This window comes from Oncorhynchus tshawytscha, linkage group LG08 (assembly GCF_018296145.1).
Source record: "Oncorhynchus tshawytscha isolate Ot180627B linkage group LG08, Otsh_v2.0, whole genome shotgun sequence".
Classification (NCBI taxonomy): domain Eukaryota; kingdom Metazoa; phylum Chordata; class Actinopteri; order Salmoniformes; family Salmonidae; genus Oncorhynchus; species Oncorhynchus tshawytscha.
The window spans coordinates 76,101,263-76,122,970 of record NC_056436.1 but is presented as its reverse complement, the minus strand read 5'-3'; the positions used below and the strand labels follow the sequence as shown (position 1 = coordinate 76,122,970).

At 44.3% G+C, this 21,708-nt stretch overlaps 1 protein-coding gene across 1 annotated transcript in view; it reads right to left on the bottom strand.

The window, feature by feature from the left end:
• Window positions 1–21,708, bottom strand: part of LOC112236094 (teneurin-2-like) — a 311,870-nt gene that overhangs the window by 54,958 nt on the left and 235,204 nt on the right. The window contains exon 4 of the mRNA XM_042326319.1: window positions 8,983–9,226. Within this exon, the coding sequence (XP_042182253.1) occupies window positions 8,983–9,226 (244 nt within the window). The remainder of the gene's footprint in view (window positions 1–8,982; window positions 9,227–21,708) is intronic.

Genomic DNA, 21,708 nt, shown 5'->3' with positions numbered 1-21,708 from the left:
TCTCTCTCTCCCTTATCTTCTATTTCTTACTCTTCTCTCTCTCTCTCCCTTATGTTCTATTTCTTACTCTTCTCTCTCTCTCTCTCTCTCTCTCTCTCTCTCCCTTATGTTCTATTTCTTACTCTTCTCTCTCTCCCTTATGTTCTATTTCTTACTCTTCTCTCTCTCACTCTCTCTCTCCCTTATCTTCTATTTCTTACTCTTCTCTCTATCTCTCTCTCCCTTATGTTCTATTTCTTACTCTTCTCTCTCTCTCTCTCTCTCTTCTTTCTCTCTCTCACTTATCTTCTATTTCTTACTCTTCTCTCTCTCTCTCTCCCTTATCTTCTATTTCTTACTCTTCTCTCTCTCTCTCTCTTCTCTCCTTATCTTCTATTTCTTACTCTCTCTCTCTCTCTCTCCCTTATCTTCTATTTCTTACTCCTCTCTCTCTCTCTCTCCCTTATCTTCTATTTCTTACTCCTCTCTCTCTCTCTCTCTCTCTCTCTTCTCTCTCTCTCTTCTTTCTCTCTCTCTCCTTATCTTCTATTTCTTACTCCTCTCTCTCTCTCTCTCTCTCTCTTCTTTCTCTCTCTCTTCTTTCTCGCTCTCAATTCAATTCAATTCAATTGACATGGCAAGTTCATTATTACTTACATTGTCAAAGTATACATATCGGAAAAATATAAATAAAATGAAAATATATATTTATTTATAAAATATGTGTATATATAAATAAATGGCGGGACCAACAGCAATAATAATAGTAGTATTGGGCATGGGATTACCATTAACAACAACTACAACAACAATATTAATGAGAACAACAATACATTAAAGCCATGGTAGTAGACCAGTGTCAACATGACTGAAAATACAGTCTCTCTCTCATGACTGAGAAGATACATGACATGGTATGAAAGATAAAACAAAACCAAATGGGAAATATTATTGACATTACTTTGCACTTTTCACTGGCTGTCCCTCAGGTTGTGGCAGGAGGACACATATTTGGCTGCCAAAACTGCACATTGTGTCTTTTCACCCCAAAAATATTGGATTTTTTCTTCATCTTTTATAGTTTCAAATTCTTTGTATTGAATTATAATTTTGGGAAAGAAATATTCTCTTAGGTCTGAGTATTTGTCACAATGTAGTAGGACATGCAGCTCTGTCTCTACCTCTCCCCTGGAGCAGAGTGAGCACAGCCTGTCCTCTCTGGGCAGCCAGGTTTGTCTGTGACGACCGGTCTCTAAAGCCAGACTGTCCTCTCTGGGCAGCCAGGTTTGTCTGTAACGACCGGTCTCTATAGCCAGACTGTCCTCTCTGGGCAGCCAGGTTTGTCTGTGACGACCGGTCTCTAAAGCCAGACTGTCCTCTGGGCAGCCAGGTTTGTCTGTAAGACCGGTCTCTAAAGCCAGACTGTCCTCTCTGGGCAGCCAGGTTTGTCTGTGACGACTGGTCTCTAAAGCCAGACTGTCCTCTCTGGGCAGCCAGGTTTGTCTGTAACGACCGGTCTCTATAGCCAGACTGTCCTCTCTGGGCAGCCAGGTTTGTCTGTAAGACCGGTCTCTATAGCCAGACTGTCCTCTCTGGGCAGCCAGGTTTGTCTGTAAGACCGGTCTCTATAGCCAGACTGTCCTCTCTGGGCAGCCAGGTTTGTCTGTAACGACCGGTCTCTATAGCCAGACTGTCCTCTCTGGGCAGCCAGGTTTGTCTGTAACGACCGGTCTCTATAGCCAGACTGTCCTCTCTGGGCAGCCAGGTTTGTCTGTAACGACCGGTCTCTATAGCCAGACTGTCCTCTCTGGGCAGCCAGGTTTGTCTGTAATGACCGGTCTCTAAAGCCAGACTGTCCTCTCTGGGCAGCCAGGTTTGTCTGTAACGACCGGTCTCTATAGCCAGACTGTCCTCTCTGGGCAGCCAGGTTTGTCTGTAACGACCGGTCTCTATAGCCAGACTGTGCTCACTGAGTCTGTACCTAGTCAATGTTTTCCTCAGTTTTCCATCAGTCACAGTGGTCAGATAGTCTGCCACCATGTACTGTCTGTTTAGAGCCAAATAGCATTGAAATGTACTTACATTTTTTTGTGGTGTCTTTCCAATAGGTGATATATTTTTATTTTTGTTTTGTGATGATTTGGTTGGGCCAGATTTTCTGAGTGCTGTTCCGAGGCTCTATGGGGTTGGTTTGGGTTGGTGAACTGAGCCTCAGAACCAGCTGGCTGAGGGGACTCTTCTCTTGTTTCATCTCTTGACATTGTAGAGCTGTGTGATGGAATGTTTTGGGGTCACTTGTTTTTAGATGGTTGTAAAATTTGATGGCTCTTTTTTCTATTTGAATGAGCAGGGGGTATTGGCCCAATTCTGCTCTACATGCGTAATTTTGAGTTTTTCTTTGCACTTGCAATACAGTCCTGCAAAACTCTGCATGCAGTATTTCAATTGGATGTTTGTCCCATTTGGTAAATTAATTATTAGAGATTGGACCCCATACTTCAATGTCATATAGAGCAATTTGTTCTATGACTGATTGAAACATTTTGAGACAGATTCTAATTGGAATTTGGATTTTGATGTTCCTTTTAATGGCATAGAATGCTCTTCTTGCTTTGTCTCTCAGCTCATTCACAGCCATGTGAAAGCTACCTGTGTTGCTGATATTTAGTCCTAGATATGTGTCGTTTTTGGTGTGTTCTAATAGAACTGTGTCCAAATATAATTTATATTTGTCATCCTTATTTCCAGACCTTTTTTGGAATATTGTTTTTTTTTAGGTTAACGGTCAGAGCCCAGGTCTGACAGAACCTGTGGTTAACGGTCAGAGCCCAGGTCTGACAGAACCTGTGGTTAACGGTCAGAGCCCAGGTCTGACAGAACCTGTGGTTAACGGTCAGAGCCCAGGTCTGACAGAACCTGTGGTTAACGGTCAGAGCCCAGGTCTGACAGAACCTGTGGTTAACGGTCAGAGCCCAGGTCTGACAGAACCTGTGGTTAACGGTCAGAGCCCAGGTCTGACAGAACCTGTGGTTAACGGTCAGAGTCCAGGTCTGACAGAACCTGTGGTTAACGGTCAGAGCCCAGGTCTGACAAAACCTGTGGTTAACGGTCAGAGCCCATGTCTGACAGAACCTGTGGTTAATGGTCAGAGCCCAGGTCTGACAAAACCTGTGGTTAACGGTCAGAGCCCAGGTCTGACAAAACCTGTGGTTAACGGTCAGAGCCCAGGTCTGACAAAGCCTGTGGTTAACGGTCAGAGCCCAGGTCTGACAAAACCTGTGAAGATGATCTAGATGCTGCTCTAACTCCTCCTTAGTGGGAGACGGCAGCACCAGGTCATCTGCGTACAGCAGACACTTGATTTCAGTGTTGTGTAGGGTGATACCAGGTGCTGCCGATTCTTCTAATATTTTTGCCAATTCATTAATGTAGATGTTAAATAGTGTTGGACTTATTGGGCAGCCCTGTTTCACTCCCCGTCCCTGAGAGAAGAAGTCTGTTTGCTTGTTGTTAACTCATTAATGTAGATGTTAAATAGTGTTGGACTTATTGGGCAGCCCTGTTTCACTCCCCGTCCCTGAGAGAAGAAGTCTGTTTGCTTGTTGCCAATTCATTAATGTAGATGTTAAATAGTGTTGGACTTATTGGGCAGCCTTGTTTCACTCCCCGTCCCTGAGAGAAGAAGTCTGTTTGCTTGTTGCCAATTCATTAATGTAGATGTTAAATAGTGTTGGACTTATTGGGCAGCCCTGTTTCACTCCCCGTCCCTGAGAGAAGAAGTCTGTTTGCTTGTTGTTAACTCATTAATGTAGATGTTAAATAGTGTTGGACTTATTGGGCAGCCCTGTTTCACTCCCCGTCCCTGAGAGAAGAAGTCTGTTTGCTTGTTGTTAACTCATTAATGTAGATGTTAAATAGTGTTGGACTTATTGGGCAGCCCTGTTTCACTCCCCGTCCCTGAGAGAAGAAGTCTGTTTGCTTGTTGCCAATTTTAAACGCACATTTGTTTTTAGTGTACATTGATTTAATAAAATCATGTTTTCCCTCCAATACCACTTTCTATTAGTTTATAAAAAATACCTTTTTGCCAAATTGAATCAAATGCTTTCTTGAAATGTACAAAACACGAGTAGATTTTTCCTTTGTTTTGGTTTACTTGTTTATCAATTAGAGTGTGGAGGGTATAAATGTGGTCTGTTGTACGATCATTTTTTAGAAATCCAATCTGGCTCCCACTCAGGATGTTGTGTTCATCAAGGAAATTATGTAGTCTGCTATTTATAATACTGCAGAGAATTTCCCCCATGTTGCTGTTAACGCAAATTCCTCTGTAATTATTTGGGTCAAATTTGTCTCCGTTTTTATAGATTGGTGTGATCAATTCCTGGTTCCAAATATCGGGGAAAATACCTGCAGTGAGGATATTGTTGAAGAGTTTGAGTATAGCCAATTTTAATTTGTGGTCTGTATATTTGATCATTTCATTTAAAATACCATCAGCACCACAGGCCTTTTTGGGTTGGAGAGTGCATAGTTTTCCCCATAATTCTTCTGTAATTGGGGTATCCACAGGATTCTGATAGTCTTTGACTGCTGATTCAAGGATTTGTAAATTTTCTTGTATATCTTTTTGTTTTGGGCTTGTTGGGGAATAATCAGAATTGGTTGGTAACATAGGTAAGATGTTTTATATTCATCATATGTTTGTAAGTTACTTCTCATCAGAATGTTATTTTTGTATAATACTGTGGCGGGGTTGCAGTTATCTGTTCTATGTCAAGACTAAGTTGCATGGGCCGCAGAGAGGGGAGAGGTCAAGGTGTCATCATGTGTAAACATATCTTTTGCTCCACTGTGTCTGTGTGCCAGTCACTCCCTACTTTTCCCATCGGGGAGAGGAGGATGGCAGTGTCTGGAATCATTCTATGCTCCCCATGAGCTTGTCCAGGATTGGTTGTATTTAGAATTGGTTGTATCTAAATGACAATTTGATATATGCCTGTTGATACGGAGGATTGGTTTATGGTTTCGGGGTTTGAGTAAGGAGACAAAGCTGAACGATTTATTATGTCTATGCTGTCTGACTATGTGTGTTCTTTGCTATTAAAGGGTCTCAGTTGCAATGTGTAAGGGGCTCTCAGAGAATTCATTGATAGACACTGAATTGCCTGAGAGTCACAGGGTTGTGATAGAGCTCATATAATTAAAGATGGACTTTGATAACTAACTCTGACTTGTGTGTGGTTTGCGCTCATGATTAGGTAAATAGAGGAAATTTCCACGACAGGCTCTTTGTTATATTGCTGTAGAGGTTTGCAAAGGGATTTCTCAACATATCCCCATTTTGGATAGCCAATTCCTCATGATGAGGTTTGTTCTATGGATTCCTCAATTCCATCCAGCTGATTTCTAATGTGCTGTTCCTTTTTTGTTCTTAGGGTGTGTTTGTATTGCTTCAGTGTTTCCCCATATTGAAGGCGTATATTTTTGTTGTCTGGTTCTCTGTGTTTTTCATTAGATATATTTCTCAATTACTTTCTTAGATTTTTGCAATCATTATCAAACCATTTTTCATTATCTGTTATTTCTGGTTTGCTTCTTTAGATTAGCCAAGGAGACCAATTTGTCAAATATAAAGTTTATGTTCCAAACAGCCAAATTTACACCTTCATTGCTGAAGGAGAATGTTAAGGCTAAAAAGTTGTCCAGGAGAGATTGTATTTTTTGGCTACTAATTGCTTTTTGGTAGATGTCTGTACAGTTTTCTCTCCATCTATAGGCCTGTTTTGTACCATGTAATTTATTGGGCCGTGATGCTTCATGGTTGGGTTCTGCTCTTCTCAGATACACTGTGATTTTACTGTGGTCTGAGAGAGGTGTTAGTGGGCTGACTGTGAAGGCTCTGAGAGACTCTGGGTTGGTCTGAGAGAGGTGTTAGTGGGCTGACTGTGAAGGCTCTGAGAGACTCTGGGTTGGTCTGAGAGAGGTGTTAGTGGCCTGACTGTGAAGGCTCTGAGAGACTCTGGGTTGGTCTGAGAGAGGTGTTAGTGGCCTGACTGTGAAGGCCCTTAGAGACTCTGGGTTGGTCTGAGAGAGGTGTTAGTGGGCTGACTGTGAAGGCCCTTAGAGACTCTGGGTTTAGGTCAGTGAGGAAGTAGTCTACAGTGCTGCTGCCAAGGGATGAGCTGTAGGTGTACCTACCAAAAGAGTCCCCTCTCAGCCTACCATTGACTATGTACAGACCCAGTGTTCCACAGAGCTGTAGGTGTACCTACCAAAAGAGTCCCCTCTCAGCCTACCATTGACTATGTACAGACCCAGTGTTCCACAGAGCTGTAGGTGTACCTACCAAAAGAGTCCCCTCTCAGCCTACCATTGACTATGTACAGACCCAGTGTTCCACAGAGCTGTCCACAGGTGTACCAAAAGAGTCCCCTCTCAGCCTACCATTGACTATGTACAGACCCAAAAGAGTCCCCTCTCAGCCTACCATTGACTATGTACAGACCCAGTGTTCCACAGAGCTTCACGAGCTGTACTCCGTTTTTGTTTTTCACTCTGTCATAGTTGTTTCTGTGGGGGAATGTGGGGAGGGAAAGGTTGTTGCTTCCTGGTAGGTGTTTATCCCCATGACTGTTAATAGTGTCTTGTTCTTCTGCTGTTCTGGCATTCAGGTTTCTCTCTCTCTCTTCTTTCTTTCTTTCTTTCTTTCTTTCTTTCTTTCTTTCCTTCCTTCTTTCTTTATTTCTTTCTTTCTTTCTTTCTTTCTTTCTTGACTTTCTTTCTTTCTGTTCTTTCTTTCTTTCCTTCCTTCCTTCCTTTTTTTTTTTCTTTCATTTTTCTTTCTTTATTTCTTTCTTTCTTTCCTTCTTTCCTTCTTTCCTTCTTTCCTTCTTTCCATTCTTTCTTTCCTTCTTTCTTTCTTTCTTTCTTTCTTTCCTTCCTTCTTTCTTTCTTTCTTTCTTTCTTTCTTTCTTTCTTTCTTTCTTTCTTTCTTTCTTTCTTTCTTTATTCCTTCCTTCCTTCCTTCCTTCCTTCCTTCCTTCCTTCCTTCCTTCCTTCCTTCCTTCCTTCCTTTCTCTCTCTCTCCCTTATCTTCTATTTCTTACTCTTCTATTTCTTACTCCTCTCTTTCTCTCTCTCTCTCTCTCTCTCTCTCTCTCCCTAAAACAATCTCTTTCTATTAACCCCTCACTCAGTTTCTCCCATTCTCCCTTTTCTCTTGTCATTCTAGCCTAAACCCTAAATCTCACTCTGGTGCCTTCATCCCTCTTCCCTGCCAACCACACACGGCTAGAGTGTCATCTCTTAATGAGAGGGAGGATAGGTACTGGCAGCAGTCTGATGGTGTGACTCTGCCAGAGCTCTCTCTGGCTCTGTCTCCAGAACTCCAGCCAGACCACCCAGCCTCTCCTCTCCCCGTGCCCAGACAGGAGGGCCCGTACTGGGGCTAGAGGGAGGGGGTTGGCAGGCTTGTCTGGAGGTCTGGGCTCCAGCTCCAGTCACTGTGACAAGGCACACAGCCATGCCCAACCCCTACCACCTGAACCTAAACAGGCTGGGCTGGCAGGACAGACAGGAGAGTGTATTTGTCCATCTGCAGAAACATTCCCCTAATTTAAAAGCCTCTGAGGGTCATCTACTGTGTCTATTTTTATGTATGTGTGAGAGATAATGTGTGTGTGTGTGTGTGTCTATTTTTATGTATGTGTGAGAGATAATGTGTGTGTGTGTTACTTTATGTGTGTGAAAGAGATTGTGTGTGTTTGTGTTTTCTGTTCCACTTATTGCATGTTACAGCATCAGTCAGCTCTGCCGCATGCCTGGGACCTGTCCTAGTGAATTAGTGATGATCAGACTCATCAATACTGTATGGCGCTCTCTCTCTGGGAATCTGATCTGGGATCAGAGTTAGAGAGCAGAGCGCATGCAAGACCAAAGAAGGGTGTGTAAGCAGTACACCTTCGTCTGAGGCTCTCTCTCTCTCTCTGTGTGTGTGTGTGTGTGTGCATGCCTGCGTGCGTGTGTGTATTTTCATGATGTGTGATGCATGTTCCGAATGTGTCATGTGAGTGTGTGTGTGTGTGTGTGTGTGTGCGTGTGCGTGCGTGCACAGTGTGTGGTCTCATGCAGTCCCCAGAGTAGTTGATATTCAGCATGTGAGGTTCCACAGGGATACAGTAGGAGGCTTCCATCCCATCAGTGTCTGTACAATACACAGGCTGATCTGTTCATTGGTTGATAGACTGATCAACACTGTTCATTGGTTGATAGACTGATCAACACTGTTCATTGGTTGATACACTGATCAACACTGTTCATTGGTTGATAGACTGATCAGCATTGTTCATTGGTTGATAGACTGATCAACATTGTTCATTGGTTGATAGACTGATCAACACTGTTCATTGGTTGATAGACTGATCAACACTGTCCATTGGTTGATAGACTGATCAACATTGTTCATTGGTTGATAGACTGATCAACATTGTTCATTGGTTGATGTCTTGTGCAATTCAATAAAAAGCTTCTTTATTACTGAAAGTAGAACCAACACATTTTTGCTTTCAATGCTTCTGGTCTCAGCTGGTCAACATGTACTGGTATGTACCAGGATAAACTAGACATTTAATACACTCTGGTTCTGGTCTCACCTGGTATTAAGTGCATTTAAATATTTTGTCACTTGTCTCACCTAGTGTGTAGTGTGTATTCTGTGTTCTGTAGAGTTTGTAGGAACTTGGACTAGTTTCTCAACTTGTCTGTAGTGTATATTCAGTGTGTATAGCTTGGACTAGTTTCTCAACTGGTCTGTAGTGTATATTCAGTGTGTATAACTGGGACTAGTTTCTCAACTGGTCTGTAGTGTATATTCAGCGTGTATAACTTGGACTAGTTTCTCACCTGGTCTGTAGTGTATATTCAGTGTGTATAATTTGGACTAGTTTTCTCACCTGGTCTGTAGTGTATATTCAGTGTGTATAACTGGGAATAGTGTCTCACCTGGTTTCCAGTGGAACGTTACTATTCAGTACCCAGCTGTCCTGTAGCTGTACAGACTCTGGTGAGGTGGGCCCATCCCCTGGTACCGGAGGGGGGGCGTGGATGGTGTTCCTACCCCCTCTTAGGGTGTTCCTGTTCAGGCTGTTGGCTGATGAGTGGTGGTGGTGGTGGGAAAGGGTCTGGTGGTTGTGAGGGGGAGGCAGGGGGGGTCGCAGAGTGGAACCACTAAGGTGGTTAGGAGCTCCTGGACAGAGCGAGGGAGAGAAAAAAAATAAGATGGTTATTCAGAAATAATGAAAGCATGGCGATCCCCATTTCTATTGTGGTCAGATTGAGGAATAGAAGGGGAGAGGAGAGGAGTGGAAAGGAAAGGAGAGGAGTGGAAAGGAAAGGAGAGGAGAGGTGAGGAACGGAGGGGAGAGGAAAGGAGAGGAGCGAAGAGGTAAGGAAAGGAGGGGAGAGGAAAGGAGAGTAAAGGAAAGGAAAAGGGGGAGTGGAAAAGAGAGGAAAGGAGGAGAACGGAAAGGAAAGGAAAGGAAAGGAGGAAAGGAGGGGAAAGGAAAGGAAAAGGGGGAGTGGAAAGAGAGGAAAGGAGGAGAACGGAAAGGAAAGGAGAGGAAAGAAGGGGAAAGGAGGGGGAGGAAAGGAGAGGAGGGAAGAGGTAAGGAAAGGAGGGGAGGGGAGAGGAAAGGTGAGGAGAGGAAAGGAAAGGAGGGAGAGGAGTGGAAAGGAGAGGAGGGGAGGAGAAAGGTAAGGATGGGAGAGGAGAGGAGGGAAGGGGAGAGGAAGGGAGAGGAGAGGGGAGGGGAGAGGAAGGGAGGGAAATGAGAGGAAGGGAGAGGAGAGGAGACGAAGGCAGAGGAGGGGAGGGGAGGGGGAGAGAAGGAGAGGAAGAGGGAGAGAGGGGAACGAGAGGCCTGATACTGGTGGCTCTGAGAGAGGGGAATGAGAGGAAGGGAGAGGAGAGGAGACGAAGGCAGAGGAGGGGAGGGGGGGGGGGGGAGAGAAGGAGAGGAAGAGGGAGAGGAACGAGAGGCCTGATACTGGTGGCTCTGAGAGAGGGGAACGAGAGGCCTGATACTGGTGGCTCTGAGAGAGGGGAACGAGAGGCCTGATACTGGTGGCTCTGAGAGAGGGGAATGAACAGATGTTTATAAAGGGAAAGAGAGATTGAAGGGAGGAGAGGAGGGACCTCTCTACACAGGACAGACACTTCACATCTGTGTATACACAAAGACTCTCCTGAGAGGGCAGCAGACACACACACACACACACACACACACACACACACACACACACACACACACACACACACACACAAAGACACACAAATGTGGAGGATGATGGAGTTTGATAGTCATGATGTGTTGTCCTCCTCCCGTCTCATCCCTCCATTTCATCTACTCTCATCCTTTTTCATCACTCTGTTTCTCTCCCTTTGTCTTCATCCCTGCATCATTGCAGCAGATGTTAATAGCTGTGAAACCATGTGAGTAAATGCTACTATTTACATTTCAAACAGACACACCCACACACACTCACGCACACACACAAACACACACACACACACACCATCTGTTTAAATTTTTGTATTTATATTCTGACTCTCCCTCTCAAATCTGCCGATAAAAATGCATTGCATTTCTCAAATCTCCCTTTCGATGAATATAACAAAAAGTATTCATTCAAATTCTACTGAATTATATATATGGCACTTTCAATGGCAGAAGCATGTGGTTTCTGAGTTTTAGTTTACAAGTAGACAGTCTCCAGAGGGTTGGGGTGTCTGGGTTCTAGTTTACCAGTAGACAGTCTCCTGAGGGTTGGGGTGTCTGAGTTCTAGTTTACAAGTAGGCAGTCTCCTGAGGGTTGGGGTGTCTGAGTTCTAGTTTACAAGTAGGCAGTCTCCAGAGGGTTGGGGTGTCTGAGTTCTAGTTTACAAGTAGACAGTCTCCTGAGGGTTGGGGTGTCTGAGTTCTAGTTTACAAGTAGACAGTCTCCAGAGGGTTGGGGTGTCTGAGTTCTAGTTTACAAGTAGACAGTCTCCTGAGGGTTGGGGTGTCTGAGTTCTAGTTTACAATTAGACAGTCTCCAAAGGGTTGGGGTGTCTGAGTTCTAGTTTACAAGTAGACAGTCTCCAGAGGGTTGGGGTGTCTGAGTTCTAGTTTACAAGTAGACAGTCTCCTGAGGGTTGGGGTGTCTGAGTTTTAGTTTACAAGTAGACAGTCTCCAGAGGGTTGGGGTGTCTGAGTTCTAGTTTACAAGTAGACAGTCTCCAGAGGGTTGGGGTTTAGTTTGTGTGACTTTTTTCAAAGCCCAGTTCACAATCTACAAAAAAATGTTATATTCGTAGGTGTGTGTTTTTAGAAATAGACCAGCACTTACACTGCTTGCGTTCTCCAGAATATATTCCACTGGTGTGATATGTTAGCCACCGAATTCTCTACTACAGAGATGCTAGCCTGTTAGCTTGCTAGAGAGCTAGACCAAAGCATTAATTCTACAGCGATGCTAGCCTGTTAGCTTGCTAGAGAGCTAGACCAAAGCATTAAATCTACAGCGATGCTAGCCTGTTAGCCTGCTAGAGAGCTAGACCAAAGCATTAATTCTACAGCGATGCTAGCCTAGCAGCCAGCTAGAGAGCTAGACCAAAGCAGTACGCCAGGGTACACATGCAGACACCAGCAGAATGAGGCAGGGGCTCTCCATGGCACATTAACTTCACTGTGTGTGTGTGTGTGTGTGTGTGTTAGGCCCATGGCAGTGAGAACCATGGGAAGCAGTTTGTTTTCCAGGCTCTGGACGGGTAAACTGTTTATTGACATTTTCTCTGGTTCAACACAATGAGTCGCATGGTGGGGTATGTGTGTGTGTGCGCAAAAAAAACCTACTTCAGCAGTTTAAAAGAAATCAGCATAGGGCTCAACTCAGGGAGTTCTCTTGTTCTTACTCTCCATCCTCTCTGTCTCGCTCTCCCATCTGTCTCTCAATTCAATCTCTCTCTGTCTCGCTCTCCCATCTGTCTCTCAATTCAATCCCTCTCTGTCTCGCTCTCCCATCTGTCTCTCAATTCAATCTCTCTCTGTCTCGCTCTCCCATCTGTCTCTCAATTCAATCTCTCTCTGTCTCGCTCTCCCATCTGTCTCTCAATTCAATGTCTCTCTGTCTCGCTCTCCCATCTGTCTCTCAATTCAATCTCTCTCTGTCTCGCTCTCCCATCTGTCTCTCAATTCAATCTCTCTCTGTCTCGCTCTCCCATCTGTCTCTCAATTCAATCTCTCTCTGTCTCGCTCTCCCATCTGTCTCTCAATTCAATCTCTCTCTGTCTCGCTCTCCCATCTGTCTCTCAATTCAATCTCTCTCTGTCTCGCTCTCCCATCTGTCTCTAAATTCAATCTCTCTCTGTCTCGCTCTCCCATCTGTCTCTCAATTCAATCTCTCTCTGTCTCGCTCTCCCATCTGTCTCTCAATTCAATCTCTCTCTGTCTCGCTCTCCCATCTGTCTCTCAATTCAATCTCTCTCTGTCTCGCTCTCCCATCTGTCTCTCAATTCAATCTCTCTCTGTCTCGCTCTCCCATCTGTCTCTCAATTCAATCTCTCTCTGTCTCGCTCTCCCATCTGTCTCTCAATTCAATCTCTCTCTCTGTCTCTGCTCTCCCATCTGTCTCTCAATTCAATCTCTCTCTGTCTCGCTCTCCCATCTGTCTCTCAATTCAATCTCTCTCTGTCTCGCTCTCCCATCTGTCTCTCAATTCAATCTCTCTCTGTCTCGCTCTCCCATCTGTCTCTCAATTCAATCTCTCTCTGTCTCGCTCTCCCATCTGTCTCTCAATTCAATCTCTCTCTGTCTCACGCTCTCTCTCTCTCTCTTTCTCTCTCTCCCTCTCTCTCTCTCTCTCTCTTTCTCTCTTTCTCTCTCTCTCTCTCTCGCTCTAAGTCTCTCTCTCTCTCTCTCTCTAAGTCTCTCTCTCTTTCTCTCTCTCTCTCTCTAAGTCTCTCTCTCTCTAAGTCTCTCTCTCTCTAAGTCTCTCTCTCTCTGAGGGTTCTCTCTCTCTCTCTCTTTCTCTCTTTCTCTCTCTCTCTCTCTCTCTCTAAGTCTCTCTCTCTTTCGCTCTCTCTCTCTCTCTCTCTCTCTCTCTCTCTCTCTCTAAGTCTCTCTCTCTCTTTCTCTCTCTCTCTAAGTCTCTCTCTCTCTTTCTCTCTCTCTCTAAGTCTCTCTCTCTCTTTCTCTCTCTCTCTAAGTCTCTCTCTCTCTCAATTAAATTCAAGGGCTTTATTTTCATGGGAAACATGTGTTAACATTGCCAAAGCAAGTGAGGTAGATAATATATAAAGTAGATATAGAAAGTGAGAAACAATCAAAATTAACAGTAAACATTACACATACAGAAGTTTCAAAACAATAAAGACATTACAAATGTCATATTATATATATACAGTGGTTTAACAATGTACAAATGGTTAAAGGACACAAGATAAAATAAATAAGCATAAATATGGGTTGTATTTACAATGGTGTTTGTTCTTCACTGGTTGCCCTTTTCTCGTGGCAACAGGTCACAAATCTTGCTGCTGTGATGGCAGACTGTGGAATTTCACCCAGTAGATATGGGAGTTTTTCAAAATTGGATTTGTTTTCGAATTCTTTGTGGATCTGTGTAATCTGAGGGAAATACGTCTCTCTAATATGGTCATACATGGGGCAGGAGGTTAGGAAGTGCAGCTCAGTTTCCACCTCATTTTGTGGGCAGTGAGCACATAGCCTGTCTTCTCTTGAGAGCCATGTCTGCCTACGGCGGCATTTCTCAATAGCAAGGCTATGCTCACTGAGTCTGTACATAGTCAAAGCTTTCCTTAATTTTGGGTCAGTCACAGTGGTCAGGTATTCCGCCGCTGTGTTCTCTCTGTGTAGGGCCAAATAGCATTCTAGTTTGCTCTGTTTTTTTGTTAATACTTTCCAATGTGTCAAGTAATTATCTTTTTGTTTTCTCATGATTTGGTTGGGTCTAATTGTGCTGTTGTCCTGGGGCTCTGTAGGGTGTGTTTGTGTTTGTGAACAGAGCCCCAGGACCAGCTTGCTTAGGGGACTCTTCTCCAGGTTCATCTCTCTGTAGGTGATGGCTTTGTTATGGAAGGTTTGGGAATCGCTTCCTTTTAGGTGGTTATAGAATTTAACGGCTCTTTTCTGGATTTTGATAATTAGTGGGTATCGGCCTGCAATTCTGAATGCCCTTCTTGCCTTGTCTCTCAGATCGTTCACAGCTTTGTGGAAGTTACCTGTGGCGCTGATGTTTAGGCCAAGGTATGTATAGTATTTTTGTGTGCTCTAGGGCAACAGTGTCTAGATGGATTTTGTATTTCTGGTCCTGGTGACTGGACCTTTTTGGAACACCATTATTTTGGTCTTACTGAGATTTACTGTCAGGGCCCAGGTCTGACAGAATCTGTGCATAAGATCTAGGTGCTGCTGTAGGCCCTCCTTGGTTGGTGACAGAAGCACCAGATCATCAGCAAACAGCAGACATTTGACTTCGGATTCTAGCAGGGGGAGGCCGGGTGCTGCAGACTTTTCTAGTGCCCGCGCCAATTCGTTGATATATATGTTGAAGAGGGTGGGGCTTAAGCTGCATCCCTGTCGAACCCCATGACCCTGTGTGAAGAAATGTGTGTGTTTTTTGCCAATTTTAACCGCACACTTGTTGTTTGTCTACGTGGATTTTATAATGTCTTGTGTTTTACCCCCAACACCCCTTTCCATCAGTTTGTATAGCAGACCCTCATGCCAAATTGAGTCGAAGGCTTTTTTGAAATCAACAAAGCATGAGAAGACTTTGCCTTTGTTTTGGTTTGTTTGGTTGTCAATTAGGGTGTGCAGGGTGAATACATGGTCTGTTGTACGGTAATTTGGTAAAAAGCCAATTTGACATTTGCTCTGTACATTGTTTTCATTGAGGAAATGTACGAGTCTGCTGTTAATGATAATGCAGAGGATTTTTCCAAGGTTACTGTTGACACATATTCCACGGTAGTTATTGTCCCAGTCTGTCAAGGTCATTATGTTATCCAAGCCCTGGTCTGTCCCAGTCTGTCAAGGTCATTATAGAGTAAACACACACTCCTTAGTTAACACCCTTTAACTGTCCCCTCGGCCATTTAGTCCTCTCTCATCAGAGATGTATAGATGTCAAAATGTAGAACTCTTTTCTCTCTCTCTCTGTCTCTCTCTCTCGCTCTCTCTCTCTCTCTCTCTTTCTCTCTCTCTCTCTCTCTCGCTCTCTCTCTCTCTCTCTTTCTCTCTCTCTCTCTAAGTCTCTCTCGCTCTCTGTCTCTCTCTCTCTCTCTCTTTCTTGCTCTCTCTCTCTCTCTCTCGTTTTCTCTCTCTCTCTCTAAGTCTCTCTCTCCCTCTCTCTCTAAGTCTCTCTCTCCCTCTCTCTCTAAGTCTCTCTCTCTCGCTATCTCTCTCTCTAAGTCTCTCTCTCTCTCTCTCTCTCTCTCTCTCTCTCTCTCTCTCTCTCTCTCTCTAAACATTCATCCCAGCAGATACAAGTTGTACCTTCCCTTCCTAGCAAGTAGCTAGCGACCCTCTCAATAAAAATAGGTAGCGCTCCCTATGCATAATGAATGGGCCTCGGAACCGCAGCGCTAATGCTAGCTCTTTCTAGGAGCGATCAGACGCGCTACATTTGGCCTGAGACTCTTCTCCCTCTCTGAGAGTGTGTGTCTGAATGTTCGGAGCAGGTGCTCTGAGCCAGACCCAATTCCAAACCCTGAACCACATTTAGTTTTCCATTTCCACTTGCTGAACAGAAATACAAGTGTGTAAATGCATGCGTGTGTGCTTATGTGTCTGTGATCATGAGTGTGTGCGTGTGTGTGTCATGTAGAGTGGATGCTGAGCAGGAAATGAGACGAACCAAGCCATGCAGAAACTAACAAGAGAGATAATCCCCAGGAAGTCACACGCTGGGTGGGTGTGTCTGTCTGTCTGTTTGTGTGTGGGAGAGGGTGTGTGTCTGTGTACTTATTTGTGTTTACTCTTGTTTGTGTCTGTGGTCGCTGGTGTGTGTGTGTTTGTACCAGAGGAGGCTGGTGGTAGGAGCTATAGGAGGACAGGCTCATTGTAACGACTGGAATGGAATGGAATGTAGTTAAACATGAGGTTTCCATGTGTTTGATGTGCTTGATGTGTTTGGCTCTGCTCCATTTATTTCATTCCAGCCATTACAATGAGCCTGTCCTCCTATAGCTCCTCCCACCAGCCTCCTTTGGTGTGTACATATGTTGTGTATCTCTCTCTTCCCCAACCTCTCTGTTATGTTACAGTGCCTTGTGTGTCTCTCTCTTCCCCAAGCTCTCTGTTATGTTACAGTGCCTTGTGTGTCTCTATCTACCCCAACCTCTCTGTTATGTTACAGTGCCTTGTGTATCTCTATCTACCCCAAGCTCTCTGTTATGTTACAGTGCCTTGTGTGTCTCTCTCTTCCCCAACCTCTCTGTTATGTTACAGTGCCTTGTGTGTCTCTATCTACCCCAACCTCTCTGTTATGTTACAGTGCCTTGTGTGTCTCTCTCTTCCCCAACCTCTCTGTTATGTCACAGTGCCTTGTGTGTCTCTCTCTACCCCAAGCTCTCTGTTATGTTACAGTGCCTTGTGAGTCTCTCTACCCCAAGCTCTCTGGTATGTTACAGTGCCTTGTGTATCTCTCTTCCCCAACCTCTCTGTTATGTTACAGTGCCTTGTGTGTCTCTCTCTACCCCAAGCTCTCTGTTATGTTACAGTGCCTTGTGTGTCTCTCTACCCCAAGCTCTCTGTTATGTTACAGTGCCTTGTGAGTCTCTCTACCCCAAGCTCTCTGGTATGTTACAGTGCCTTGTGTATCTCTCTTCCCCAACCTCTCTGTTATGTTACAGTGCCTTGTGTGTCTCTCTCTACCCCAAGCTCTCTGTTATGTTACAGTGCCTTGTGTGTCTCTCTACCCCAACCTCTCTGTTATGTTACAGTGCCTTGTGTATCTCTCTTCCCCAACCTCTCTGTTATGTTACAGTGCCTTGTGTGTCTCTCTCTACCCCAAGCTCTCTGTTATGTTACAGTGCCTTGTGTGTCTCTCTACCCCAAGCTCTCTGTTATGTTACAGTGCCTTGTGTGTCTCTCTACCCCAAACTCTCTGGTATGTTACAGTGCCTTGTGTGTGTCTGTGTGTCAGTGTAAGGTAGTGTAAGGTAGGTAACTTCTACCTTGTAGTAACTTGTACCTTACCAGTGTAAGGTAGGTAACTCCTCCTCCATAGTGATTGATGTGTCTCAACACCAGTGTAAGGTAGGTAACTCCTCCTCCATAGTGATTGATCTATCTCTCCACCAGTGTAAGGTAGGTAACTCCTCCTCCATAGTGATTGATGTCTCTCCACCAGTGTAAGGTAGGTAACTCCTCCATAGTGATTGATGTCTCTCCACCAGTGTAAGGTAGGTAACTCCTCCTCCATAGTGATTGATGTGTCTCTCCACCAGTGTAAGGTAGGTAACTCCTCCATAGTGATTGATGTGTCTCTCCACCAGTGTAAGGTAGGTAACTCCTCCTCCATAGTGATTGATGTCTCTCTCCACCAGTGTAAGGTAGGTAACTCTGTTTGATGTGCTTGATGTGTTTGGCTCTGCTCCATTTATTTCATTCCAGCCATTACAATGAGCCTGTCCTCCTATAGCTCCTCCCACCAGCCTCCTTTGGTGTGTACATATGTTGTGTATCTCTCTCTTCCCCAACCTCTCTGTTATGTTACAGTGCCTTGTGTATCTCTCTCTTCCCCAACCTCTCTGTTATGTTACAGTGCCTTGTGTGTCTCTCTCTACCCCAACCTCTCTGTTATGTTACAGTGCCTTGTGTGTCTCTCTCTTCCCCAACCTCTCTGTTATGTTACAGTGCCTTGTGTGTCTCTCTCTTCCCCAACCTCTCTGTTATGTTACAGTGCCTTGTGTGTCTCTCTCTACCACTACCTCTCTGTTATGTTACAGTGCCTTGTGTATCTCTCTCTAACTCCTCCATAGTGATTGATGTGTCTCTCCACAAGTGTAAGGTAGGTAACTCCTCCTCCATGGTGATTGATCTATCTCTCCACCAGTGTAAGGTAGGTAACTCCTCCTCCATAGTGACTGATGTGTCTCAACACCAGTGTAAGGTAGGTAACTCCTCCTCCATAGTGATTGATGTGTCTCTCCACCAGTGTAAGGTAGGTAACTCCTCCATAGTGATTGATGTGTCTCTCCACCAGTGTAAGGTAGGTAACTCCTCCTCCATAGTGATTGATGTCTCTCTCCACCAGTGTAAGGTAGGTAACTCCTCCTCCATAGTGATTGATCTATCTCTCCACCAGTGTAAGGTAGGTAACTCCTCCTCCATAGTGATTGATGTCTCTCTCCACCAGTGTAAGGTAGGTAACTCCTCCTCCATAGTGATTGATGTGTCTCTCCACCAGTGTAAGGTAGGTAACTCCTCCTCCATAGTGATTGATGTCTCTCCACCAGTGTAAGGTAGGTAACTCCTCCTCCATAGTGATTGATGTGTCTCAACACCAGTGTAAGGTAGGTAACTCCTCCTCCATAGTGATTGATGTGTCTCAACACCAGTGTAAGGTAGGTAACTCCTCCTCCATAGTGATTGATGTGTCTCTCCACCAGTGTAAGGTAGGTAACTCCTCCATAGTGATTGATGTGTCTCTCCACCAGTGTAAGGTAGGTAACTCCTCCATAGTGATTGATGTGTCTCAACACCAGTGTAAGGTAGGTAACTCCTCCATAGTGATTGATGTATCTCTCCACCAGTGTAAGGTAGGTAACTCCTCCTCCATAGTGATTGATGTGTCTCTCCACCAGTGTAAGGTAGGTAACTCCTCCATAGTGATTGATGTGTCTCTCCACCAGTGTAAGGTAGGTAACTCCTCCTCCATAGTGATTGATGTGTCTCAACACCAGTGTAAGGTAGGTAACTCCTCCTCCATAGTGATTGATGTCTCTCCACCAGTGTAAGGTAGGTAACTTCTCCTCCATAGTGATTGATGTCTCTCCACCAGTGTAAGGTAGGTAACTCCTCCTCTATAGTGATTGATGTCTCTCCACCAGTGTAAGGTAGGTAACTCCTCCTCCATAGTGATTGATGTGTCTCAACACCAGTGTAAGGTAGGTAACTCCTCCTCCATAGTGATTGATCTATCTCTCCACCAGTGTAAGGTAGGTAACTCCTCCTCCATAGTGATTGATGTGTCTCTCCACCAGTGTAAGGTAGGTAACTCCTCCATAGTGATTGATGTCTCTCTCCACCAGTGTAAGGTAGGTAACTCCTCCTCCATAGTGATTGATGTCTCTCTCCACCAGTGTAAGGTAGGTAACTCCTCCATAGTGATTGATGTCTCTCTCCACCAGTGTAAGGTAGGTAACTCCTCCTCCATAGTGATTGATGTGTCTCAACACCAGTGTAAGGTAGGTAACTCCTCCATAGTGATTGATGTCTCTCTCCACCAGTGTAAGGTAGGTAACTCCTCCTCCATAGTGATTGATGTCTCTCTCCACCAGTGTAGGTAGGTAACTCCTCCATAGTGATTGATGTCTCTCTCCACCAGTGTAAGGTAGGTAACTCCTCCTCCATAGTGATTGATGTGTCTCAACACCAGTGTAAGGTAGGTAACTCCTCCTCCATAGTGATTGATGTCTCTCTCCACCAGTGTAAGGTAGGTAACTCCTTCATAGTGATTGATGTCTCTCCACCAGTGTAAGGTAGGTAACTCCTCCTCCATAGTGATTGATGTCTCTCCACCAGTGTAAGGTAGGTAACTCCTCCTCCATAGTGATTGATGTCTCTCCACCAGTGTAAGGTAGGTAACTCCTCCTCCATAGTGATTGATGTCTCTCCACCAGTGTAAGGTAGGTAACTCCTCCTCCATAGTGATTGATGTCTCTCCACCAGTGTAAGGTAGGTAACTCCTCCTCTATAGTGATTGATGTCTCTCCACCAGTGTAAGGTAGGTAACTTCTCCTCCATAGTGATTGATGTGTCTCAACACCAGTGTAAGGTAGGTAACTCCTCCTCCATAGTGATTGATCTATCTCTCCACCAGTGTAAGGTAGGTAACTCCTCCTCCATAGTGATTGATGTCTCTCTCCACCAGTGTAAGGTAGGTAACTCCTCCATAGTGATTGATGTCTCTCCACCAGTGTAAGGTAGGTAACTCCTCCTCCATAGTGATTGATGTCTCTCCACCAGTGTAAGGTAGGTAACTCCTCCATAGTGATTGATGTCTCTCCACCAGTGTAAGGTAGGTAACTCCTCCTCCATAGTGATTGATGTCTCTCCACCAGTGTAAGGTAGGTAACTCCTCCTCTATAGTGATTGATGTCTCTCCACCAGTGTAAGGTAGGTAACTCCTCCTCCATAGTGATTGATGTGTCTCTCCACCAGTGTAAGGTAGGTAACTCCTCCTCTATAGTGATTGATGTCTCTCCACCAGTGTAAGGTAGGTAACTTCTCCTCCATAGTGACTGATGTTTCCCAGCTCCGTTCCAGCTCAGCCATTAGCTGTGTGATGTTGCATCACGTTAAAAGGCAGCTAATCAGGTTGCTGTTGAACCTGGGACCCCAAGTCTGTTGTAATGATGATTTATACTGCATCCCAGTCACACCATAACTGCATTAAATACAGATTATATGCCAACACTAAACCCAGTAATACTGTTCTCTCTTCCCTGACTCAGTTTGCTAAATAAATCTGGCTGATTACATTGTGTGTGTGTGTGTGTGTGTGTGTGTGTGTGTGTGTGTGTGTGTGTGTGTGTGTGTGTGTGTGTGTGTACTTTATGTTTGCCAAGGTTAGGATGAAGATACTATGATGCAATGATACTATGATATTATGATACAACGATACAATGATATTATAATATTATGATGCAGTGATATTATGATGCAATACACAATGACACAATGATATTATGATACAAAGATGCTATGATACAATGATGCTATGATACAAGGATACTATGATACAATGATACTGTGGTACAATGATACAATATATTATCATACAATGACACTATGATACAATGACAATATGAAACAATTATACTATGATATTATGTTTTAATGATACAATATACAATGATACTATGATATTATGATACAATGATACTGTGATACAATTATTCTATGATACAATTATACTATGATATTATGATATAATGATACTATGATACAGTATACAATGATACTCTGATATCATGATACACTGATACTAAGGTACAATGATATGATGATGCTATGATACAAGGATACTATGATACAATAATGCAATATACAATAATATACCTCGTTCTCTCACACACACAACCTCGTTCTCTCACACACACAACCTCGTTCTCTCACACACACAACCTCGTTCTCTCACACACACAACCTCGTTCTCTCACACACACAACCTCGTTCTCTCACACACACAACCTCGTTCTCTCACACACACAACCTCGTTCTCTCACTCACACACACAACCTTGTTCTCTCACTCACACACACAACCTCGTTCTCTCACTCACACACACAACCTCGTTCTCTCACTCACACACAACCTTGTTCTCTCACACACACACAACCTCGTTCTCTCATACACACACAGCCTTGTTCTCTCTCTCTCTCTCTCTCTCTCTCTCTCACACACAATGTCGTTCTCTCTCACACACACAACCTCGTTC